This window comes from Rhamphochromis sp. 'chilingali' (genome assembly GCF_963969265.1).
Source record: "Rhamphochromis sp. 'chilingali' genome assembly, chromosome: 16".
NCBI lineage: Eukaryota > Metazoa > Chordata > Actinopteri > Cichliformes > Cichlidae > Rhamphochromis > Rhamphochromis sp. 'chilingali'.
The window spans coordinates 10979005-10999064 of record NC_137943.1 but is presented as its reverse complement, the minus strand read 5'-3'; the positions used below and the strand labels follow the sequence as shown (position 1 = coordinate 10999064).

At 40.8% G+C, this 20060-nt stretch overlaps 2 protein-coding genes and 1 pseudogene across 6 annotated transcripts; all 3 read right to left on the bottom strand.

Annotated features, from left to right (window-relative positions):
- Positions 1-1216: 1216 nt before the first annotated feature.
- Positions 1217-12280, bottom strand: LOC308412870 (parafibromin-like). The gene is made up of 6 exons (XM_080907517.1): positions 10862-12280; positions 10230-10335; positions 9986-10055; positions 9805-9867; positions 1858-2165; positions 1217-1322 (listed from the first exon to the last, which is right to left on the bottom strand). Exons 1-5 carry the CDS (start codon positions 10990-10992, stop codon positions 2059-2061), a joined length of 477 nt encoding a protein of 158 aa, XP_080763643.1. The 5' UTR covers positions 10993-12280; the 3' UTR covers positions 1217-1322; positions 1858-2058.
- Positions 6090-7860, bottom strand: LOC308413010 (annotated as a pseudogene). Its single transcript has one exon. The product of its transcript is annotated as an uncharacterized misc_RNA (transcript).
- Positions 12281-12419: 139 nt separating the features above from the next.
- ro60 (Ro60, Y RNA binding protein) lies at positions 12420-18819 on the bottom strand. 4 transcript variants are annotated; one of them, XM_080907509.1, is made up of 9 exons: positions 18697-18819; positions 17177-17765; positions 16718-16938; positions 14702-14848; positions 14472-14609; positions 14253-14369; positions 13866-13982; positions 13466-13663; positions 12420-13179 (listed from the first exon to the last, which is right to left on the bottom strand). In XM_080907509.1, exons 1-9 carry the CDS (start codon positions 18697-18699, stop codon positions 13027-13029), a joined length of 1683 nt encoding a protein of 560 aa, XP_080763635.1. In that variant the 5' UTR covers positions 18700-18819; the 3' UTR covers positions 12420-13026. The 4 variants fall into 4 exon arrangements, with proteins under 4 accessions (XP_080763635.1, XP_080763638.1, XP_080763636.1 ...); XM_080907512.1 differs by having other exon boundaries at positions 13466-13612; XM_080907510.1 differs by lacking the exon at positions 18697-18819 and adding an exon at positions 18135-18545.
- Positions 18820-20060: the final 1241 nt, after the last annotated feature.

Sequence of the window (20060 nt, the reverse complement as noted above, 5' to 3'; positions counted from 1 at the left end):
GTTGAAGACTACAGGTAATCCCCCCGAAGTAAACCTACATCTGCAAACACCCTATAACTGTGACTCATGCATTGTTCCCCTTAACCTGCCAACCTCTTGCTACAAATGTTGAATTGGCCTTCATATTCTACACTCATTACATTACTCAGGAAAAGTCCCAGAAATCTTATCAGATCAGATCAGCCAAATTACGAATGACACTAAAACTCCAAGGTTGAAGCCAGAGATGGTCAGCAAACCCCGGTCTTCTGTGTCTGAGATGGCAATTCCAATGTAAGTCAGGCCACACATCACCAGCTTTGCACACTGCCTTCTTTATGGTCCTCTAGACGGGCAGCCAGACACACACATTCCTCATCCTTGGGGTGAAAGCAGTTTTCACATTATTAGCAAATTACAGGATAAAATGTGATATAATATCAAACATCTTTAACTGCCCAAACTGCAGAAAATTCTAAAAGTTATGATATTCAGACTTTGTCAATTTCAGTGTCCTGACTGGGGGGTGGGGGATGTTTGAAGCATCACATTTCTAATGATACCACACAGAGAACAATATCAGCCACATGTGACATCTGAAGTAACATAATTTACCTCAACTCTTGTTTTTTTTGGCTTCAGAAGATGCCTCATCAGCTTCTCTTCTGACTAAAAAAAAACAATAACAAACAAAAAAGAAACAAAAACAAACAATTTCACAGCACAAAACAAATGCCTTCATACCACCTTCCTTTACTTCACTTATTCAATATTAAACTCCACATCATGTTGTAAAAATGCTGTAACTTTACCTTGTGTCCGGCTTTGCAGACCTATTTCCATGGGTGCACTTCTGTCGATGCTCGTTGACGTGGCTGCAAATGGACAAAAACAACATTTGAAGCAAATTTTCAGCGAACCAAAACCTGGAATGACAACACCTGTACTAGATGCCACAGAAAGCCCCCTCCTCAGCGCCCAAGCGCTACTTACAGCTCTCGCCATTAAGATATGTACGCAAGTCCTTTCGATCAGGTCGTCTGACAGCACGGATGTTCTCTGTCTATAAACAACACACAATCATAAAAGTCAACACTCTTTAAAGTTTACAAGATGCTGCATGTATGACAAAATGTGGGCTGGAATCAGGATTGTCCTCAAACAACACGTTGGTAAGCAATGAAGGATTGATACTGACAGATTCTGGGCTGTTTCATATGAACTCCAGAGCACTTACTGCAGCTCTTCGCACATAGGATGGATGCGGCAGGTGCACATTGTTGAGAAAGAACAAGATAGAGTCCAAGGTATAGTACTCTTTGGGCTGCCCCTCTTTACCAGTACTAAAGATCAAAAGAAGCAAAATACATTAAAACGCATGCAGGCGTCCAGTTTTACAACTAACAAACTTTAAGTGAATTACTGCGTGAAGCACACTTAAGGTGGTTTGATGTGAACCGCATTAAGGCTTGAATATAAAGCCAAAGTCACTTTATCAACCACTGTCAACGGTTCTCCTGCTAGCTAAAGCACTGCTCCTTGCAACTTCAGTTTCTGCGTCACATGCACAAAGTTTGGTTTTTGCACGGTGAAGAAAGACGTTTATAGTTATGACTGTAGGGACTAAAAGAGAAAACAAACAAACACACAGGTGTTTCAACTCGACTCTTTGGATTTCTGACTCCGTGAAACAACTCTGAGCTACGTCCATGATTAATTAGCATTACACAACACTACAAGTTTGGCTTTTCCTCTCTCGAGCTAAGTTTAAAGGACATACATTAACTTTCATGAAAGCTAGTAAAATTGGCTCTATAGTCTATGGAAGAGACCTCCCTGTTGCACTAATAATAATTAATAAGGTGCTTCGTGACATACCCCGAGATTATGTAGTTGGTCTTGACATTCTTCGGCCAGGAGAACTCCCCAAATATAACTTCATCTCCTTTAGCAACAATCTCCTTTTTCTGGATGTTATACTGACGAAGAACACTCAACACATCCGCCATCTTCAGTTGTATGTATGCAAGGTTTACAAGGTAAACACAGCCATCAAAGGAGGGTTGAAGCATCACATTTCTAATGATACCACACAGAAAAACCACATAAGCCATCTGAAGTAACATAATTTACCTCAACTCTTGGTTTTTTGGCTTCAGAAAATGCCTCATCAGCTTCTCTTCTGACTAAAAAAAACAAAACAAACAACAATAACAAAGAGAAAGGAAACAAAAAAAAACATTATTTCACTGTGCGAAACATAAATTCCTTCACTTATTCAATAGAAAATATTTGCAAAAATATGACTATTAGCGACAGGACAGTGCCATTATTAATATCAGCACTAGCATTTATAAGTACCGTATTTTCACGACCATAAGGCGCACTTAAAAGTCTTAGATTTTCTTCAAAAAGTGCGGCGCGCCCTATAGCGCGGTGCGCCCTATGTGTTGTAAGGAGGACGTAGTAGAGAACACCATGAGAACGTTAAAGGGTGAAGTGTGGGCGTTGATCGTATATACCGGGACAATCGCACATACCTGTATAAAAGAACAGGTATGTGCATTATGCAGGACATCGTTGTTTTAACAACCCTGAAAATGGCAAAGAGACACGCTTACGAAGCACAGTTTAAACTGAAGGCCATCAGCTACGCGGAGGAACATGGAAATCGAGCAGCGGCGAGAGAATTTAAGATTAACGAATCGATGGTTCGCAAATGGAGGAAGCTGGAAAACAAGCTCCGGCAGGTCAAGAAAACGCAGCTGAGTTTCCGCGGACATAAGGCGAGGTGGCCCGAGTTGGAGGAAAGACTCGAGCGGTGGATCATCGAGCAAAGAGCGAGCGGGAGAAGCGTTTCGACGGTCACCATTCGGCTAAAAGCAGTTTCACTAGCTGAAGAGATGAACATTGAACATTTCCAAGGAGGTCCGTCTTGGTGCTTTCGTTTTATGAAACGGTGCCATTTTTCCATCCGGACCAGGACTACGGTAGCGCAGCAACTTCCAGCGGATTACGGTATAAGGAAAAGCTGGCCATCTTCCGCTCCTACTGCAGCAAACACATCGGCGACAAAAACATCCAGCCCAGCCACATCACGAACATGGACGAGGTCCCGCTCACTTTTGACATCCCGGTGAGTCACACTGTGGAGAAGAAGGGGACCAGCACGGTAGCGATACGCACAACGGGGTATGAAAAGTCTTCTTTTACTGTTGTGCTTGGCTGCCATGCTAATGGACAGAAACTGCCGCCTATGGTGATTTTAAAGCGAAAGACTTTGCCTAAAGAGAAGTTTCCAGCAGGAATCATCATTAAGGCAAATGAAAAGGGCTGGATGGATGAGGAAATGATGAAAGAGTGGCTGAGGGAGGAGTATGTAAGGAGACCAGGTGGTTTTTTCCACGCATCACCATCGCTGTTGATCTGTGACTCTATGCGTGCCCATCTCACAGCCAATGTGAAAAAACTAGTGAAACAAATGAACTGTGAGCTTGCTGTCATTCCGGGAGGCCTGACAAAGGAACTCCAACCGCTGGACATCGGTGTGAACCGCCCGTTCAAAGTAAGGCTGCGAGCGGCCTGGGAGCGATGGATGACCGGTGGAGACCACAGTTTCACTAAGAGTGGAAGGCAGCGCCGGGCGAGTTACGCCACAATTTGCCAATGGATTGTAGATGCTTGGGCTAACATGTCTGCTGGCACTGTTGTTCGAGCTTTCGCAAAAGCCGGCATCGTTTCCGAGGAGCCGCACGGCACGGAAAGTGACTCTGACGGTGAAGACAGTGAACCTGGCATGTTTGATGGAGATTTAGCGCAGCTGTTCAATTCAGACACAGAGGATGAGGACTTCGATGGGTTTGATTGATGATAAAAATGTGAGTACCAAACTTTGTTTTGCTCCTGCTTTATTTTTAAATACGCACACTTGTATGCTTGTGTGTTGTTGATGATGACGATTATTGATGATAAAAATGTGAGTACCAAACTCAGTCTTGCTCCTGCTTTATTTTTAAATATGCACACTTGCAGGGACGTGCAGAGAGGTTTAAAGGGGCGGGTGCTCAAAGTTAAAAAGGGGCACATTGAACCATGCTGAATAACAACAACACACATTCATCAAGAATCTAATATGGGAAGGGCAGGGCTGTGTTGATCTGAGACTGTAGACATTAAAAAGTCCACAGGAGAGATGGTAGCAGATTAAACAAGTGTCATGAGATAATAACAAAATGCAAAGATTGGTGACAGCGCTTGGAACCATAAGGCAACGAAAAACTGTGACATAAACTCGGCTCTGCCTGTGAATCACTCTTTGCTTCTCTTCTTCCTTCCTTCCCATCATTTCATATATCACTCTCCACTTGCTGTCTGAGAACAAGGCACAACTTGCTATTGCAATAAACTATAATCTAATTATCCACACCTAACAACTCTTGCACTTAATCTATAATAAAATGATGACAGCAAAATGTTATAGCCCTGCCTTTAGTAGCCTCATACAGCTCCTACTGTTTCCTCCTCATGTCCTTACCAGCCATGTCTGCACAATGTTATATCATGAGTAATATTTTTTTAAATCCAGCTAAATAAAACACACACATGCACACACAGTGACATTTTAGACCTTCTTCAGAATACTGTATATACTATGGGCATCCTTACATTATTATTTATTACTAGAGCTACAATAATAAAGCAATGAGGAGGGGGAAGTAATAAATATGAAATAATGTATTTATGATGATTCCATTTGTTTCACTATCCACTCTGTGCAGGGCAAAGCTTATTACATTTTTAAACTGTAGAGATACAATCATTTTACTGCTGTAAAATCCAACTTTTGTCTTATTTAAAATATAAATCTAATATAATCTGCTTCTTAATGTATGTTCTTTAAAATACAGCATGTGTTTTTTAATATATTATAATTATAATAATTATTATGTGGACATGCATATTAGATCGTTTTTTAGTGAAATATAATCCCTCCAGAAAGGCAGGAAATGCCCAGAAACTTACTTTAAAACTAAATATGTTCCCTAAAACGGTGACAGAGCTACAGACCCATGACAGCCAGGTAGCCAGCAGCTATGACCAGCACTACTTGTGCAGTTAATAAAAGGACAGGTAATGTTTGTCACGCTGTTGCACACACAGCACGCTCGTTTGTTTCAGTTCGTCAGTTGCAACAAGACAGCTTACCAACGTGTACGTAATAAGCTAATACTCCTGGGTGCTATACACTACAGTGTGCGCTGTACACCTACTTACTGGGTTTGTCGCATCAGTCTGTGTCTCTGAGTTAACTTGTGTTTCTCCTACAGCTCCGGACCGCTAAAAATGCGCGTGCTCTTTGTGAGCTCGTTCCCGGCTCGTAACCAGCGCGTTCTGCCGTCGAGGGCGATCATTGGTTAAATGTGATCATGTGACTGATGCAAGCCAGATCCTTTTATTTAGCAAAACTATGATTAATAGTTAAATATTATTGTTGAGGGGCACAGACAGGACTCCGCACGCACACACACATAAAATAAATAAATAAATAAATAAAAAAAATTTAAAAGTTGCCTCAACAAAAGGGCACTTTGGGCACTCATCAGGAAAGGGGCGGGTGCTCAAGCCCCTCTAGCCCCCCCCTCTGCACGTCCCTGGTCTCTATCCATCTAGTATTAAATCTTTCTGGGAAACAAGTATGTATATTATGCACACACACAAACACACATGCAGCTATTACCTATTTCTTGTTTTTATACCTAAGATGAATTATTGTTGAATGAAGACATTTTTCAAACAAATGTAAAATGTGGGCAATTGTGTTTATTGGGTAAAGGAAAAGGCAGAAGGGGGGGAAAGGATAGAAAGAATGAAAGAGAGAGATGAGAGAAAACCCCAACAATCCCCTCTGAGCAAGCAGCAGGCGACAGTGGATAGGAAAAACTCCTTTTAAAGTGAAAGACACCTAAAGGAGAAACCTATGGCAGAACCAGGCTCAGGAGGGGGCAGTCAACTGCCGGGACTGGTCGGGGGGTGAGGGTGAAAAAAGAAAAAGGAGGGAGGGGAAGGGGGGAAATGAAGATGGAATAGAGGTGGAGGAAGACGAGGTTACATCAGGTGAGAAGCTGCAGTGCCCCTCCTCCAGAACCAGTGGAAGCGTTTTTTCTTCTTTTTCAGATACTCTTCCACCAGCACTTTTTTCTCAATGATGAGGGTTTTCAGCTCATCGATTGTTTCTGCGTTTTCTTTCTCAAGTTTGTTGCATCTTTTCACCATGTCTTCTATTTGTTCTTGTTTTTCTTTAAGCTTGTCTTTCAGTTCTTTAACTGTTGCCTCCTCTATTCGCTTTGCCTTGTGCACATCTGTGTGCATGTCTTCCAGCTGCTGGTTTCTCTTCTGGATTTCTTGAAGTCTACACTGCAGGTCTTTATGTGTTTTCTGTTGTTCTTGCTTTTGCGCCTGGATTTCAGTGTTTTTGTACTTCAAGGTCTTAGAAAGTTCCTCAAGTTCGGTATTTTTTCTCAGCATCTCATTGATGCTACTCTGCATCGCTGAGCATTGTTTTTCCAGCTTTTTCTTTTCTTCTTCCAGTACAGTTGATTTGTACTTTGTTTCGTTATACAATTCTTGGAGTGCTTGATTTTTCCTCTGGAGATGAAGTTTTTCTTCTTCCTGTTGTATTTTCTGTTGGTCTTTTTCTTGAAGAAGCTCTTTATTTCCGTGCACTTTTTTATCAAGCCTGATTTGGAGCGATCTGTGTTTTTCCTCCATCTCGTCAAGCTTGGAGTCCATTTCCTTCTGTTTCATTTCCATTTGCTTCTTGTCTTGAAGCAACTGTTGACTTTTGTGCAGAGTTTTGTCATGTTTCACCTGCAGCGCTTTGTATTTTTCCTCCATGGCTTGGAGTTTGCTCTGCAGGTCTCTCTGCTCTACGGGCTCTTGTTTCTTTTCTTGGAGGTTCTCCTTATTTCTCTCCAGAGCTTCATCAAGCATTACTCGCAAGCCTTCATTTTGTTTCTCAATGTTCCTCAGCTTGCAATCCATTTCTTCCTTTTTTATTTTCTGTTGGTCTATCTTGTGAAGAAACTCTTTATTTCTCTCCAGAGCTTCATCAAGCATCACTTGCAAGCCTTCATTCTGTTTCTTGATGTGCCTCAGCTTGCAATCCATTTCTTCCTTTTTTATTTTCTGTTGGTCTTTCTCGTGCAGAAACTCTTTATTTCTCTCCAGAGCTTCATCAAGCATCACTTGCAAGCCTTCATTTTGTTTCTCGATGTTCCTCAGCTTGCAATCCATTTCTTCCTGATGTATTTTCTGTTGGTCTTTTTCTTGAAGCAGCTCTTTATTTTTGAGCAGTGTTTCCTCAAGAGTTAGTTGCAGCATTTTCAGTTTTTCCTCCAAGACTTCAAGCTGGGAGTCTGTTTCTTTCTCCAGCATTTCTTGTTGCTCTCTCTCTTGAATGAACTCTTTATTTCTGTGCACTGTTTTCTCAAGCTTGATTTGGAGCGATCTGTGTTTTTCCTCCATCTCGTCAAGCTTGGAGTCAATTTCCTTCTGTTTCATTTCCATTTGCTTCTTGTCTTGAAGCAACTGTTGACTTTTGTGCAGAGTTTTGTCATGTTTCACATGCAGAGCTTTGTATTTTTCCTCCATGGCTTGGAGTTTGCTCTGCATGTCTCTCTGCTGTGTGGACTGTTGCTTCTCTTCTTGGTGGATTTCCTTCAGTTTTTCCAGAGCTTCGTCAAGCTTCTCTTGGAGCTCCTGATTCTTCTTGACCATGTTTTCCTGTTTTATGCTCTCTTTTTTCTCCTTTTGGAGCAGATCTTTATTTTTTTCCAGAGCTCCATCAAGCTTTTCTTGGAGCTCCTGATTCTTCTTGAGCATTTTATCCCCTTTAATGCTCTCTTTTTTCTCATTTTGGAGCAGATCTTTAATTTTTTCTAGAGCTTCATCAAGCTTTTCTTGGAGCTCGTGATTCTTCTTATCTTGGAGAGCCCATTGTTTCTCCTCAATAATACCTTCCCTTTCCTGAAGCTGGTAGGATAATTTTTCTAATTCAGCGCTCTTTCTCTCATTTTCTTCTGTCAGGATCTTAATCTTTTCTCTGTTCATGAGATTTTCCTTCTCCATTTCTTCCAATCGCTTTTCCTCTAATTCCACCTGTTCATCCCAAGGAAGAGAGCTGATGTAAGGGTCTAGGGACTCATACCATGGAATAGAGCTGGGGTCAGCTTCTTGTCTTTCTTGCTCTTTCTGAGACATGTTGGAGTCTGTATACCGTGAGTACGAAAAGTATCCAGATGTTTGAAAATGCTTTACTGGTGAACGTTTGAATGCTGCTAACATAAGTGCTGCAAATAACGGACTGAAAGTTGTACCTCCTCACCCCTATTTATGGATTCAGAAGCCTGTGACATCACAATTCCATAAGCCAATGAGGTTGTCACATGACATTCTAGAATGAGGTCATGTTTTTGTATGAATTTTTTAAATAACATCAACATTCCGTAAGCCAATGAGGTTCTTACATGACTTTTGAATGAGGATAATTATTTTGTGTTAATCGACATAGCCTGCTGCAGCTCAGAGCTCGTGAGCTCAAACGATCCTCCAACCTCAGCCTCCCGGTAGCTTGGATTACAGGCACGCGCCACCGCACCCGGCGAGAAGCAGCTACGTTAACAGGGCTTTTAACTATGTCTGAGGTGACATCATGACACTAACCTGCTGCCCATCATTAGCAAAGTTGTAATGATGGGCAGCAAAGATGAGGAATGAATGGTGCACAATTGTTATATGCAAGTTTTTAGAAAGCTCGTGGTTAACCCAAGAGTATTTTGTCACAATATCAAGAAGAGTAAAGCTTCAATGTCAAGAATAGATAGGAATATAGGGAATTATATATTTTTATTTAAAGACAGGACTCACATGTTTTCATTTCTAGTCTTTAAAACCTGTCTCTATCAGGGACGTGCAGAGAGGTTTAAAGGGGCGGGTGCTCAAAGTTAAAAAGGGGCACATTGAACCATGCTGAATAACAACAACACACATTCATCAAGAATCTAATATGGGAAGGGCAGGGCTGTGTTGATCTGAGACTGTAGACATTAAAAAGTCCACAGGAGAGATGGTAGCTGATTAAACAAGTTTCATGAGATAATAACAAAATGCAAAGATTGGTGACAGCGCTTGGAACCATAAGGCAACGAAAAACTGACATAAACTCGGCTCTGCCTGTGAATCACTCTTTGCTTCTCTTCTTCCTTCCTTCCCATCATTTCATATATCACTCTCCACTTGCTGTCTATCTGAGAACAAGGCACAACTTGCTATTGCACAACTTGCTATTGCAATAAACTATAATCTAATTATCCACACCTAACAACTCTTGCACTTAATCTATAATAAAATGATGACAGCAAAATGTTATAGCCCTGCCTTTAGTAGCCTCATACAGCTCCTACTGTTTCCTCCTCCTCCTCATGTCCTTACCAGCCATGTCTGCACAATGTTATATCATGAGTAATATTTTTTTAAATCCAGCTAAATAAAACGTCCCTGCACACTTGTATGCTTGTGTGTTGTTGATGTGACGATTACCGGCAACAGAAATGTGAGTAAGGTACCGAATTCAGGTTTGCTCCCGCTTTATTTTTAAATACGCATACGGTACTTGTATGCGCCCTATAATCCAGTGCGCCTTATGTGTGTGTTAAATACAGTAAGGGCACACATAACTGAGACTGCGCCTTTTAGCACAGTGCGCCTTATGGTCGTGAAAATACGGTAGTAATTCCACATCATGTTGTAAAAATGCTGTAACTTTACCTTGTGTCCGGCTTTGCAGACCTATTTCTATGGGCGCACTTCTGTCGATGCTCGTTGACGTGGCTGCAAATGGACAAAAACAACATTTGAAGCAAATTTTCAGCGAACCAAAACCTGGAATGACAACACCTGTACTAGATGCCACAGAAAGCCCCCTCCTCAGCGCCCAAGCGCTACTTACAGCTCTCGCCATTAAGATATGTACGCAAGTCCTTTCGATCAGGTCGTCTGACAGCACGGATGTTCTCTGTCTATAAACAACACACAATCATAAAAGTCAACACTCTTTAAAGTTTACAAGATGCTGCATGTATGACAAAATGTGGGCTGGAATCAGGATTGTCCTCAAACAACACGTTGGTAAGCAATGAAGGATTGATACTGACAGATTCTGGGCTGTTTCACATGAACTCCAGAGCACTTACTGCAGCTCTTTGCACATAGGATGGATGCGGCAGGTGCACATTGTTGAGAAAGAACAAGATAGAGTCCAAGGTATAGTACTCTTTGGGCTGCCCCTCTTTACCAGTACTAAAGATCAAAAGAAGCAAAATACATTAAAACGCATGCAGGCGTCCAGTTTTACAACTAACAAACTTTAAGTGAATTACTGCGTGAAGCACACTTAAGGTGGTTTGATGTGAACCGCATTAAGGCTTGAATATAAAGCCAAAGTCACTTTATCAACCACTGTCAACGGTTCTCCTGCTAGCTAAAGCACTGCTCCTTGCAACTTCAGTTTCTGCGTCACATGCACAAAGTTTGGTTTTTGCACGGTGAAGAAAGACGTTTATAGTCATGACTGTAGGGACTAAAAGAGAAAACAAACAAACACACAGGTGTTTCAACTCGACTCTTTGGATTTCTGACTCCGTGAAACAACTCTGAGCTACGTCCATGATTAATTAGCATTACACAACACTACAAGTTTGGCTTTTCCTCTCTCGAGCTAAGTTTAAAGGACATACATTAGCTTTCATGAAAGCTAGTAAAATAGTCTATGGGAAAGACCTTCCTGTTGCACTAATAATTAAAGATTTTGTGTTTTATGACATACCCCGAGATTATGTAGTTGGTCTTGACATTCTTGGGCCAGGAGAACTCCCCAAATATAACTTCATCTCCTTTAGCAACAATCTCCTTTTTCTGGATGTTATACTGACGAAGAACACTCAACACATCCGCCATCTTCAGTTGTATGTGTGTAGAGCAGTGTGTTTGCGAGGCCCCTAGTTATCAACGTCGTGCGGCCTCTCTAGATGCCTGATCTTGACCCGCTTTAACCTCCTAGGACCTGGCGTCCACATGTGTGGACGGCACATTTTGGGGTATTTAGACCAAAATATTCAATTTTGCTCTACAAGGGCCTGATATCCACTTACAAGGACATAATACTGCTACTGTTCTATCGAAATTTTAATGAATATCCTCATATGTGGCTCTTATTTTTGTTAAAAAACAAAAAATCTGGTAATTCTTTGTTTTTACATTCATTGGGCCCCAATATGCCCAAATATGAAAGATGCATGCCGTGGAAGAGTTCGGGGTCTTAGGAGGTTAAACTGTAAACTTTACTTTGATCACATGTATCAGTTCAACAACTCAGGCAGTTATTGGTAAAATGAAAGCGCATTTCCAGAGCAGCAAGTTGTTTATTAGGAAGGGCTTTACATCGCCGCTACAGTAGGTACATGTTAAGCAGGACAGATACAACAGAATGGTTGTGAAACACTTGAGAACGACCAAATCTCATGTCCATCTCCTAAAACGCTGTGTCAACAGTCATGTTATAAATATTTTATATGTTGACCAAAAAGACTGTGGATGTTGCTTTAAAATTAAAAATGAAAACATCAGCATGTTGGGACAAACATCCTTCACAGTTACATGGTCAGTGTGTATTTTTCTTTTAATTCTATGAAGACTAAATGACACCGTGATAAGTAAAGCTTACTGAATATTCTCAGTAATTATTACTGTTGACTAAAACGAAAAGCACCACTGTAATCATTTGTTTACATTTCCTCAAAAATTAACAGGCCCTGTCTCTAAAACTCTCTAAGCTGTGCACGTTTATTCTGTGTCTGGAGAAATATAAAACGTTTTTTAAATTGACCATTACAGGTTTTATAAAAGTACATTCAAATAATTTTCACAATAATTCATTCATATCAAGTTTTCTGGAAAGGTAGCAGTTTTCAGAATGAACAATGTCACATTAAAGATAAGGTAACGGGTATCAGAGAGCTATGATTGGTCCTTTCCAGATACTTTATTACAGTAAAATGTAAATTCTGATGCATAGAATTTAGACTGAAACACAAACTTTTCAAAAAAAACAAAACAAAAAAAAAAAAAAACCCCAAACATTGGCATTAGTGTGTTGTTAAAACTGAATCCAAATTTACTTTCTAAAAAGTGTCACCACATTTCTTTTAAAGTATAACCTCACGAGAAGAAAACTGAAAACTCAGCTTTAAAACAATAAACTGGGCTTAGGGTCAAACAAATGTTAGAACAACTAAAATTTGTGGCTAAGCTAAAGCAAAGACTGTGTAAAAGGAATCCAAGATGTTAATACTTGAAAAACACTTTTCTGATCTAAGAAATCTGTGAAATTAACACAATAAAAAGCAACTCCAAGTTTTACCACTGACTTTGTGTGCTTTGTGTCAGGTTTCTCTTTCATTGATGTTAAGTATCTCTACATCAAACCTGCTAACTGCATGTTGCTGCATGCATGTTGAAAACTACAGGTAATCCCCCCGAAGTAAACCTACATCTGCAAACACCCTATGACTGACTCTTGCAGTGTTCCCCTTAACCTGCCAACCTCTTGCTACAAATGTTGAATTGGTTCATTTTTCCCCCACTTAAATCACGATCCATCAAAATCCACCAAAGTACTGAACAGCTGATCATATAGAGACTCTTAAAAACATGATATGCAAACACATACCATGTCTTAATCACTTCCTATTCAATTTTCACAAAATATAGATGCATTTTACATTTCCAAAGTGTTGTCCAGCCTGCTGGACACTTTGTCGACTGAATGGTGAGCAAGAGAAAACAAAGAAAAACTGGAATTGAAATTGTCAGCATCTTTTGGATTAGTGCTGTTTTGGGACACTCTACATGCTAAATGAGCCTCATTGGTCCACTCTTTGCCTTCATATTCTACACTCATTACATTTCTCAAGAAAAGTCCCAGAAATCTTATCAGATCAGATCTTGGGCCAAATTACGAATGACACTAAAAGCTCCAAGGTCGAAGCCAGAGATGGTCAGCAAACCCCGGTCTTCTGTGTCTGGGATGGCAATTCCAATGTTAGTCAGGATACACATCACCAGCTTCGAATTAGCTCCTGATGTCTGTTGAGAATATACACAAACCATGTTTATTGTAAAAATGTTACATTTGTCATCGTCACTTAGTACATATTTTAAGTAACCTTTTAGATAAAGGAGTTTAAAGGAGAACTTTTAATGCTGTAAAATTAACTGTGCCCTATCAGCCATCTATGGAACAATGTGAATAAAAATAGCACAACAACCCCATCCCGTTAATCTTTGCTTGGTATTGTATATGTTCAAAAACAATCTTTACCACACAAGGCCATTATTTAATTCAACCCCAGATGTGAAAAAACAAACATACTTCTCTGTGCTTCTTCAGAGACTCCACCAGGCTGGCAGTAAGCGTCCACAGTGGGTTGTTGCTCAAAGTGACGAACACATCTACAGCTTTCCTGTTCTCCGTGGCCCATTGAATGGGAACGGTGCAGTCTCTGCTCTCACTCTGGAACTGCAACATAAAGGCACTACCTGATGGCTGTGCACCCCTTTCTCTCGTGCTCTATGTGAGAGGACAATAAACAGGTGGTAGTTGAGCTAACCAGCACTGCTTTGCAGTACTTTGATGTGAAGGTGGAAGAAGAAGAAGAAAAAAAATGCCTCTAATTGCTCGTCTGCAACAAATATTGTATTGTATATTCCTGAAAGGAACTGTTCAGTCGCTCGTATTATCTCGTCACCTTTAATGTTCTGTAAAGCCTTACCTTAACCAGTTCATCGGTTGCTTCTTTGAGAGTCATATCAGCAGAAATAGAGAATGGTACCATAGCCTCTTCAGAGTAGACAAGCACATGTGTGTCAGCCTCCGTCCTTGCAAAAATCTGTGTCAAAGCCAAGGTCAAAAGAAAGCCATTTAGTTACCCTGACTAAAATGCCTTTATCCTGCATGCACATTCACACACAGTACACCACTGTTAGGGCCTATGCGCTAACATACTGAGAAAGGAATTTTCAGGGAATTCACAGTATGCGTCAACAGTCCCATGCCATCACCCAGGATCTCTCTAAAGATGGGGCAGCCTGAGCCCTGTTTGAAGATGCAGCTGTTCCAACTAACCAGATAGCATCATCTGGCTGTAGTACAGTCTTACCATGGCAATAGCGGCTGCAGCAGCAGCAGTGCTGATCGACGTTCCTGGGACAATGCTGCTCGGTGACCCGCTCATATCTACTGCCACAACAAAGCATTTACCCACAGGCTCCACATTCTGAGGACAGAGTTACAGCAGAACAGGACATTCACGTTAAAGAACTGCTGCTGACATCTTCTGCAACAACTGGAGAAAGTTTTGAAAATTACAACAACATACCATAAAGCTCTTGTAAAAGGCAGAGTCCATAGCTTTAAGGATGTTGCGGTCTGCTTCCCATTTCGGTTTACCCTGATAGCCATGGCCTTTTTTGTAGTTTTCTGTAGCCAAAAGTATACTGAAAGGGTGGATCTTTGCCTGGTGATTTTAGGAGACATTTAATTCCTAAATATTGAACTCTGCATAATTAAAAACAAAATAACATTTCTGGTAGAAGTTGTGAGCCTTACCTGTTTTAGTGCCGTCTCACTTTGAATTCTGTCACATAAAAACTGTGTTTCTGGGCTTCCCGGTTCAAGAACTTTGCCAGATGTCAGCCTACCTAACATCTTTACCACCGAATGGAGAGGCATTTCCTTCAACAAAGCGCTCCATACCTGCAGAAAACAACCACCACACATCCTGTTAGATGTAGAAAAATACATTCCCACATTCTTTACATTAGGCTTCAGTCTACCTGAACATTGCAGTTTTACAGATAAGAAATGTTTTGATTTTTTCCCCCTCCAGGGAACACTTTTCCGCAGTGAGCAGGAACTTACAAGGGGCTCACCCCAACCGCCAAAAACTGGGAAAAAAAAAAAAAAAAAAAAAGTCCTAGCAGTTCAGGACGTGAGATAGTAAAGATCATTTATGATATTTGGTGTTTAGGTAGTAAACAAGAAAGCAGTTACTTTTTAAACCAGGGATGTTTAACTTATTTTATATCAGGGGCCAGATAAACAGAACTTTAATCCTAAGTGGGCCAGACCTAGGAAAGTCCCCTTTCTGTCAGTGTAACTACGTGTAGCTGCACATTTAATCCCTCCAATATTTCAATATAAATAAAGAGGTGCAATTTCAACAGGGCATCTCAGTTTTACTACATGATAAAGAAATTCTGGTAGCTCATTTACCAGACTGTCCTGTAATTATAAAGCAGAAAGTTTTGTTGTTTTATTTATTTTACTGTGGACACACTGTAAAAAACAGGAATTCTTTTATCAGTACTGAAAACCCAAAAAGAAAAAAGGAACTTTTCTGTTCATTTAATAATCTGATGTAGTGTGTAAGACTGTGAGTAGGAGGGCTTCATCAGCAGGACAAGCTGTAAAATTTATGAAAATACAGGTGGAAGTCCAGTGGGTCAAAGACATCCAGTGGGCCGGATTGGACTTTTTGCCAGGCTCTTCCAGGGTCTCGAGCCTCATGTTTGACACCCCTGTTCTAAATGCTCTGTTTGAATTAAAGATGCAATTTTCTTATTTTTTTTAGTGTGAACTGCTGAGGGAGATTTTTGCTGATTACAAGCTTCTGAGAACTGAAAAAATAAACTTTTCTATCATTTGTGCTGCTACTGGACTGGTTCTTATATAGCGCTTTTCTACTCATCTGAGCACTCAAAGCGCTTTACACAACTTGTGCATTCACCCATTCACACACATTCGCACAAGCACATCTTTCTAAGTGTTTTATAGCTAACATTCACACACATTCATACTCTGATGGATGCATCGGAGAGCAATTTTGGGTTAGTATCTTGCCCAAGGATATTTGGCATATAGACTAGGGGAAGCCAGGAATCGAACCACCAACCTTCTGATCAGTGACCTGCTCTACAGCCACCACTGGAAGGAGGTACAGATTAAAAACTAAACTGAAAATAAATTGCTGTACACCCCCCTTTACATGGCATATTTTACTTTACCAAACAACAGCAGGTACAATATATTTATTTAACAAAACTATACGAGTTGCTTTCATTACTACCCAGTTTGTTTTGAACTTCACAAGCCCTATCTGTTTTTCACTTGCCTTCATAATTTTCCTCATAATCATTTTTAAGCTTTGATTGCTCATACAGACGCTGCTAGCTTGTACCTTCTCTGAGTTCTGTATTCCTTTAGCCACTTTGCCTTTTCTAGCTTCGTATGTTCAGCTGGGTGAAAGTGATTTAAGTGATTAGATTTGTTGTTAAACATTTTTGTGGTCATCTCCCCGTGGTTTTCTGCGTTGGACACTGGTCTAGTCACTCAGTGTGAGCAGTTTCCCCACTTGTCAAACTGTGGTTATGAGTGTGCGCTGCTTTACGTGTTCTCAGCCGAGTCAGTCACCAGTTTGGGCTGAGAACACTGAAAATCTTCTTATTTCGTGTGCATTTCTAATCTTAATAAGATCCCAAGTGTAAAAACTGATTCATCTCATCAATTATCACTACGGTCTATGTTATAAACAGCAACCAGGTTAAAATGATTTAACAGACTCGCCTGTTTAAACTTCAGATGCTCGGTCAGCAGCTGTTCCCTCTCAAGCTTGTGTTCCTCTATTAAAGTGACGACCTCAGTTTCATCCCGACTGTGCTTTACCTTTTCCACCACTTCAAGATATGAAAGCACCCTGATAACCTCTTCGGCGTTCTCTTTGTTTTCATGAGCAACCTGGACCTCTTTCCACCCCTTTGTTACATATTTGCTGATCAAGGCAATAGCTGAAAACACAAAGAGATGGGCGTTGCATGTTAGCACTGACTAAAGTGAAACAAAATAAAAACTTACACTGTACTGATTAAAATTCAGCATGGGGAGTTTATAAATATGCACATATATGCTCAGAAAAGAGAACATCCAATAAAACCCCAAAGAAGAAAGTTGGATAACTGCAGACGTTTATTCAACTGATTACTAATAACATTTTGCAGGCTAAATGACGTGGGTCTCTATACTTACCATCTCTAGCTGGTTTAGTGTGGGAGAGTCTGAGCAGATCCTGGTGTGACCAGCCCTCTCTCTGCTTACATTTGGTCACTGCAGCAGCTAGACTCATGGCATCTTGCTCATTGTACCAGTCAGACAGTGCTCTCCTCAGGGCACGCCCCCATATCCCACATTTCATGTGCTCTTTTAATTCCTTCTTGTACTTGATGAAAGAAAACAGATGGGCAGGCTCACGACAAACATCCTTCAGGGCTTTGAACGCTGCCTGTTTGGTGTTCACATCTGGGTTTTGGGAGCACAAAGCCAAGGCAAAAATGGAGGGCTCTAGTCTGACAGCTTGCCCATCCTGAGCGAACCTTTTTATTTCCTCCAACACCTCAGCGCCTTGTTTCTCCTGCAGCATGGACTGCAGGGCTCCAGTCTTCTCCACGCTGATGTGACCATTCTCTCTGGTACTGTACAAGGCTCCCTCTGAGCCATAGCAGAGGAAGCGACAAAGCTTGGCCTTGTCACTGATCTCCCATGAACCACCACCTGTTGAGTTCAGGGTATGGTTGCTAGTGGTACTTCCTGATAGCTCCATTGAAACACTTGAGGTGTCCTGAAACAGATTGTAGTAAAATGAAGCAATTGTAAACTTTATAATGAAATGGCACTGTAATTTGATTGTGGTATTTTATCTTATAGTATAGTGGAAATGAAATAAAAGCTAACTACCAACACTAATGGGACGTAAAGCGTCCCCAGTGTTAATCAAACCATGGTTCGGATTTGACAGGATTACGCAAGTGTTAATAAACCACCCAGCGTTTGCTAAGGTGGCGCTTAGCACACCTTACTTTGAACATATATTATCCAGCTACGTTGTTAAAATGCACATTAAAATGTTTGAGTCCCTGCAACAGCCTCTCGAGTTCAAGGCCAGCCAGCAAGCATGAAAATGTTAACTTCGCAAGCAAACATGACTTACTCATTGCCTCAGAGCGCTGTCAGAAATAGCTTAAAGCCGATTACAGAAGACGATCATACGCATAAGACAGAGAAGACACGCTGGTCTGTTAACAGGAGATGGTACGAGAAGTTACCTGCACGTCATTTTAAGTTAGCTGCGGAATGAGCTAGTCAGCCTTAGCTAACACTCCCGGTAGAGATTCGTTTGCTAAGTTAACTAGTTAAGCTAGCAAAGGAGGGCGGTCTGGGCAAGGTGAATTAAGTTACGCGGTTTTAATCATTTAACAATAAAGTTAGGAATATGACCAATCATGTAGCAACTCATAGCCAGACCAAGTCTCCTCGGTTTCCCCAGCCGTGACTTGGCTGCATAGTAATGATATTAATGTTAGCCGTCAGCACAAAACTATCAACTCCCCAATCTGAGCTCTGGCTGGGACACCGGAAAGCACTTTGATACAGCTAGTCCAGGATGAGCAGCTTGCTACTAACATACGCTAACCCTAACAAAACTGTGTTGGTTTTACTCAACACATATACTGTTTGCGAGTTGAAATAACATGACATAGATATCCACTTACCATCAGGTATGTACACAGTGCTCAAGTTTTTTGGGTTGTTGTTGGGTTTTTTTTAATGTAGCTAGATGTGGAAAGGCCTCCCCGCTGACCGTCAATGAGATAACAGGGCGGTGCCGCGGTGGATGCCGGGATATGGAGTAAAATCACACAGGCACGTTCACCCAGGGTCCTCTCGCTTTCTCTCCGTACGTTCACATTCACTTTTTTTAGTGGTTCACAATCCACTGAAAAAGACTTGAGCCTCCTTTCTTTTTTCTATATTTTGCCAGTAAAACGGAAAATAAGTGCAGTGATTTATTGAAACATGCGCAAACATAGGTGGGAATACACATGTACAGTAAAAGGCAAAAACTATTCTATTGAGCTTCAAAGTCAATATTTGGTATGACCATCTTTATTTTTCAGCACAGCCTGAACTCTGTTTTACAAGCTTGTAATTTTTTCTTTAATGTCTTTAGGAATAGTTCTCCAGGCTCCAGGTTCCAGCCACAAACTGTGACATACACCATGGTTATTGGATGGGTATAAAAACTGTTGTACCTTTCTTCTAACCTCCTCCGTACATACTTACATTGATTTAAATCAAAAACTTTTGAATCATCAATCCATAAGACCTGTTTCAACAGATTTTAAGCCCAGCGTTCTCATGAAATTTTCTCCTTGTTTCAAATCTTCTTTCAGGCTGTTAGGAATGTTTATGGCAATTTTAATAGTTTCAGGTAGAATAAATGGGAACAAAGGGCTGTCCTTGTCACTCCTGTTCATAATTTTTATGGACAGAATTTCTAGGCATAGCCAGATGGCAGAAAGCCTCCACTTTGTTGGCCTCAGAATAGCTTTCTGCTTTTTGCAGATGATGTGGTTCCATTGACTTCATCAGGTGGTGGCCTCCAGCTCACACTAGAGAGGTTTGCAGCCTAATGTGAAGCAGCAGGAACGAGAATCAGCACCTCCAAGCCTAAGGCCAAAAAGAGTGGAGTGCTATGTGTCTATGTCTATGTCATGAGGAATAAATCATACATTTGGATGATTTTGATTTCTATCAGATGAGAAGAATGCTATTAAAACATATAGCCAATCTTCCAGATAGATTTACCATCACATATTTTCACTTTTCAAAAAACAAACACACTTTCATCCATCAATTCCAAACTGACCTTCAATGTATCCAAAAGGGCCACAGAAACGGGACACTTTTCCAACTTTCCAAACTTGTTCTATCCTAGGCTTAAGGCATTTTCTTTCCTTCCCATTGTCTCTTGGTAACATTTCTGTAAATCCGATACCTTTCACCCTGCAGATATTTCTTTTTTTAAATTTATATTTCACCTGTTTGTGAGTGACAGAAACGATGACATGTTTTT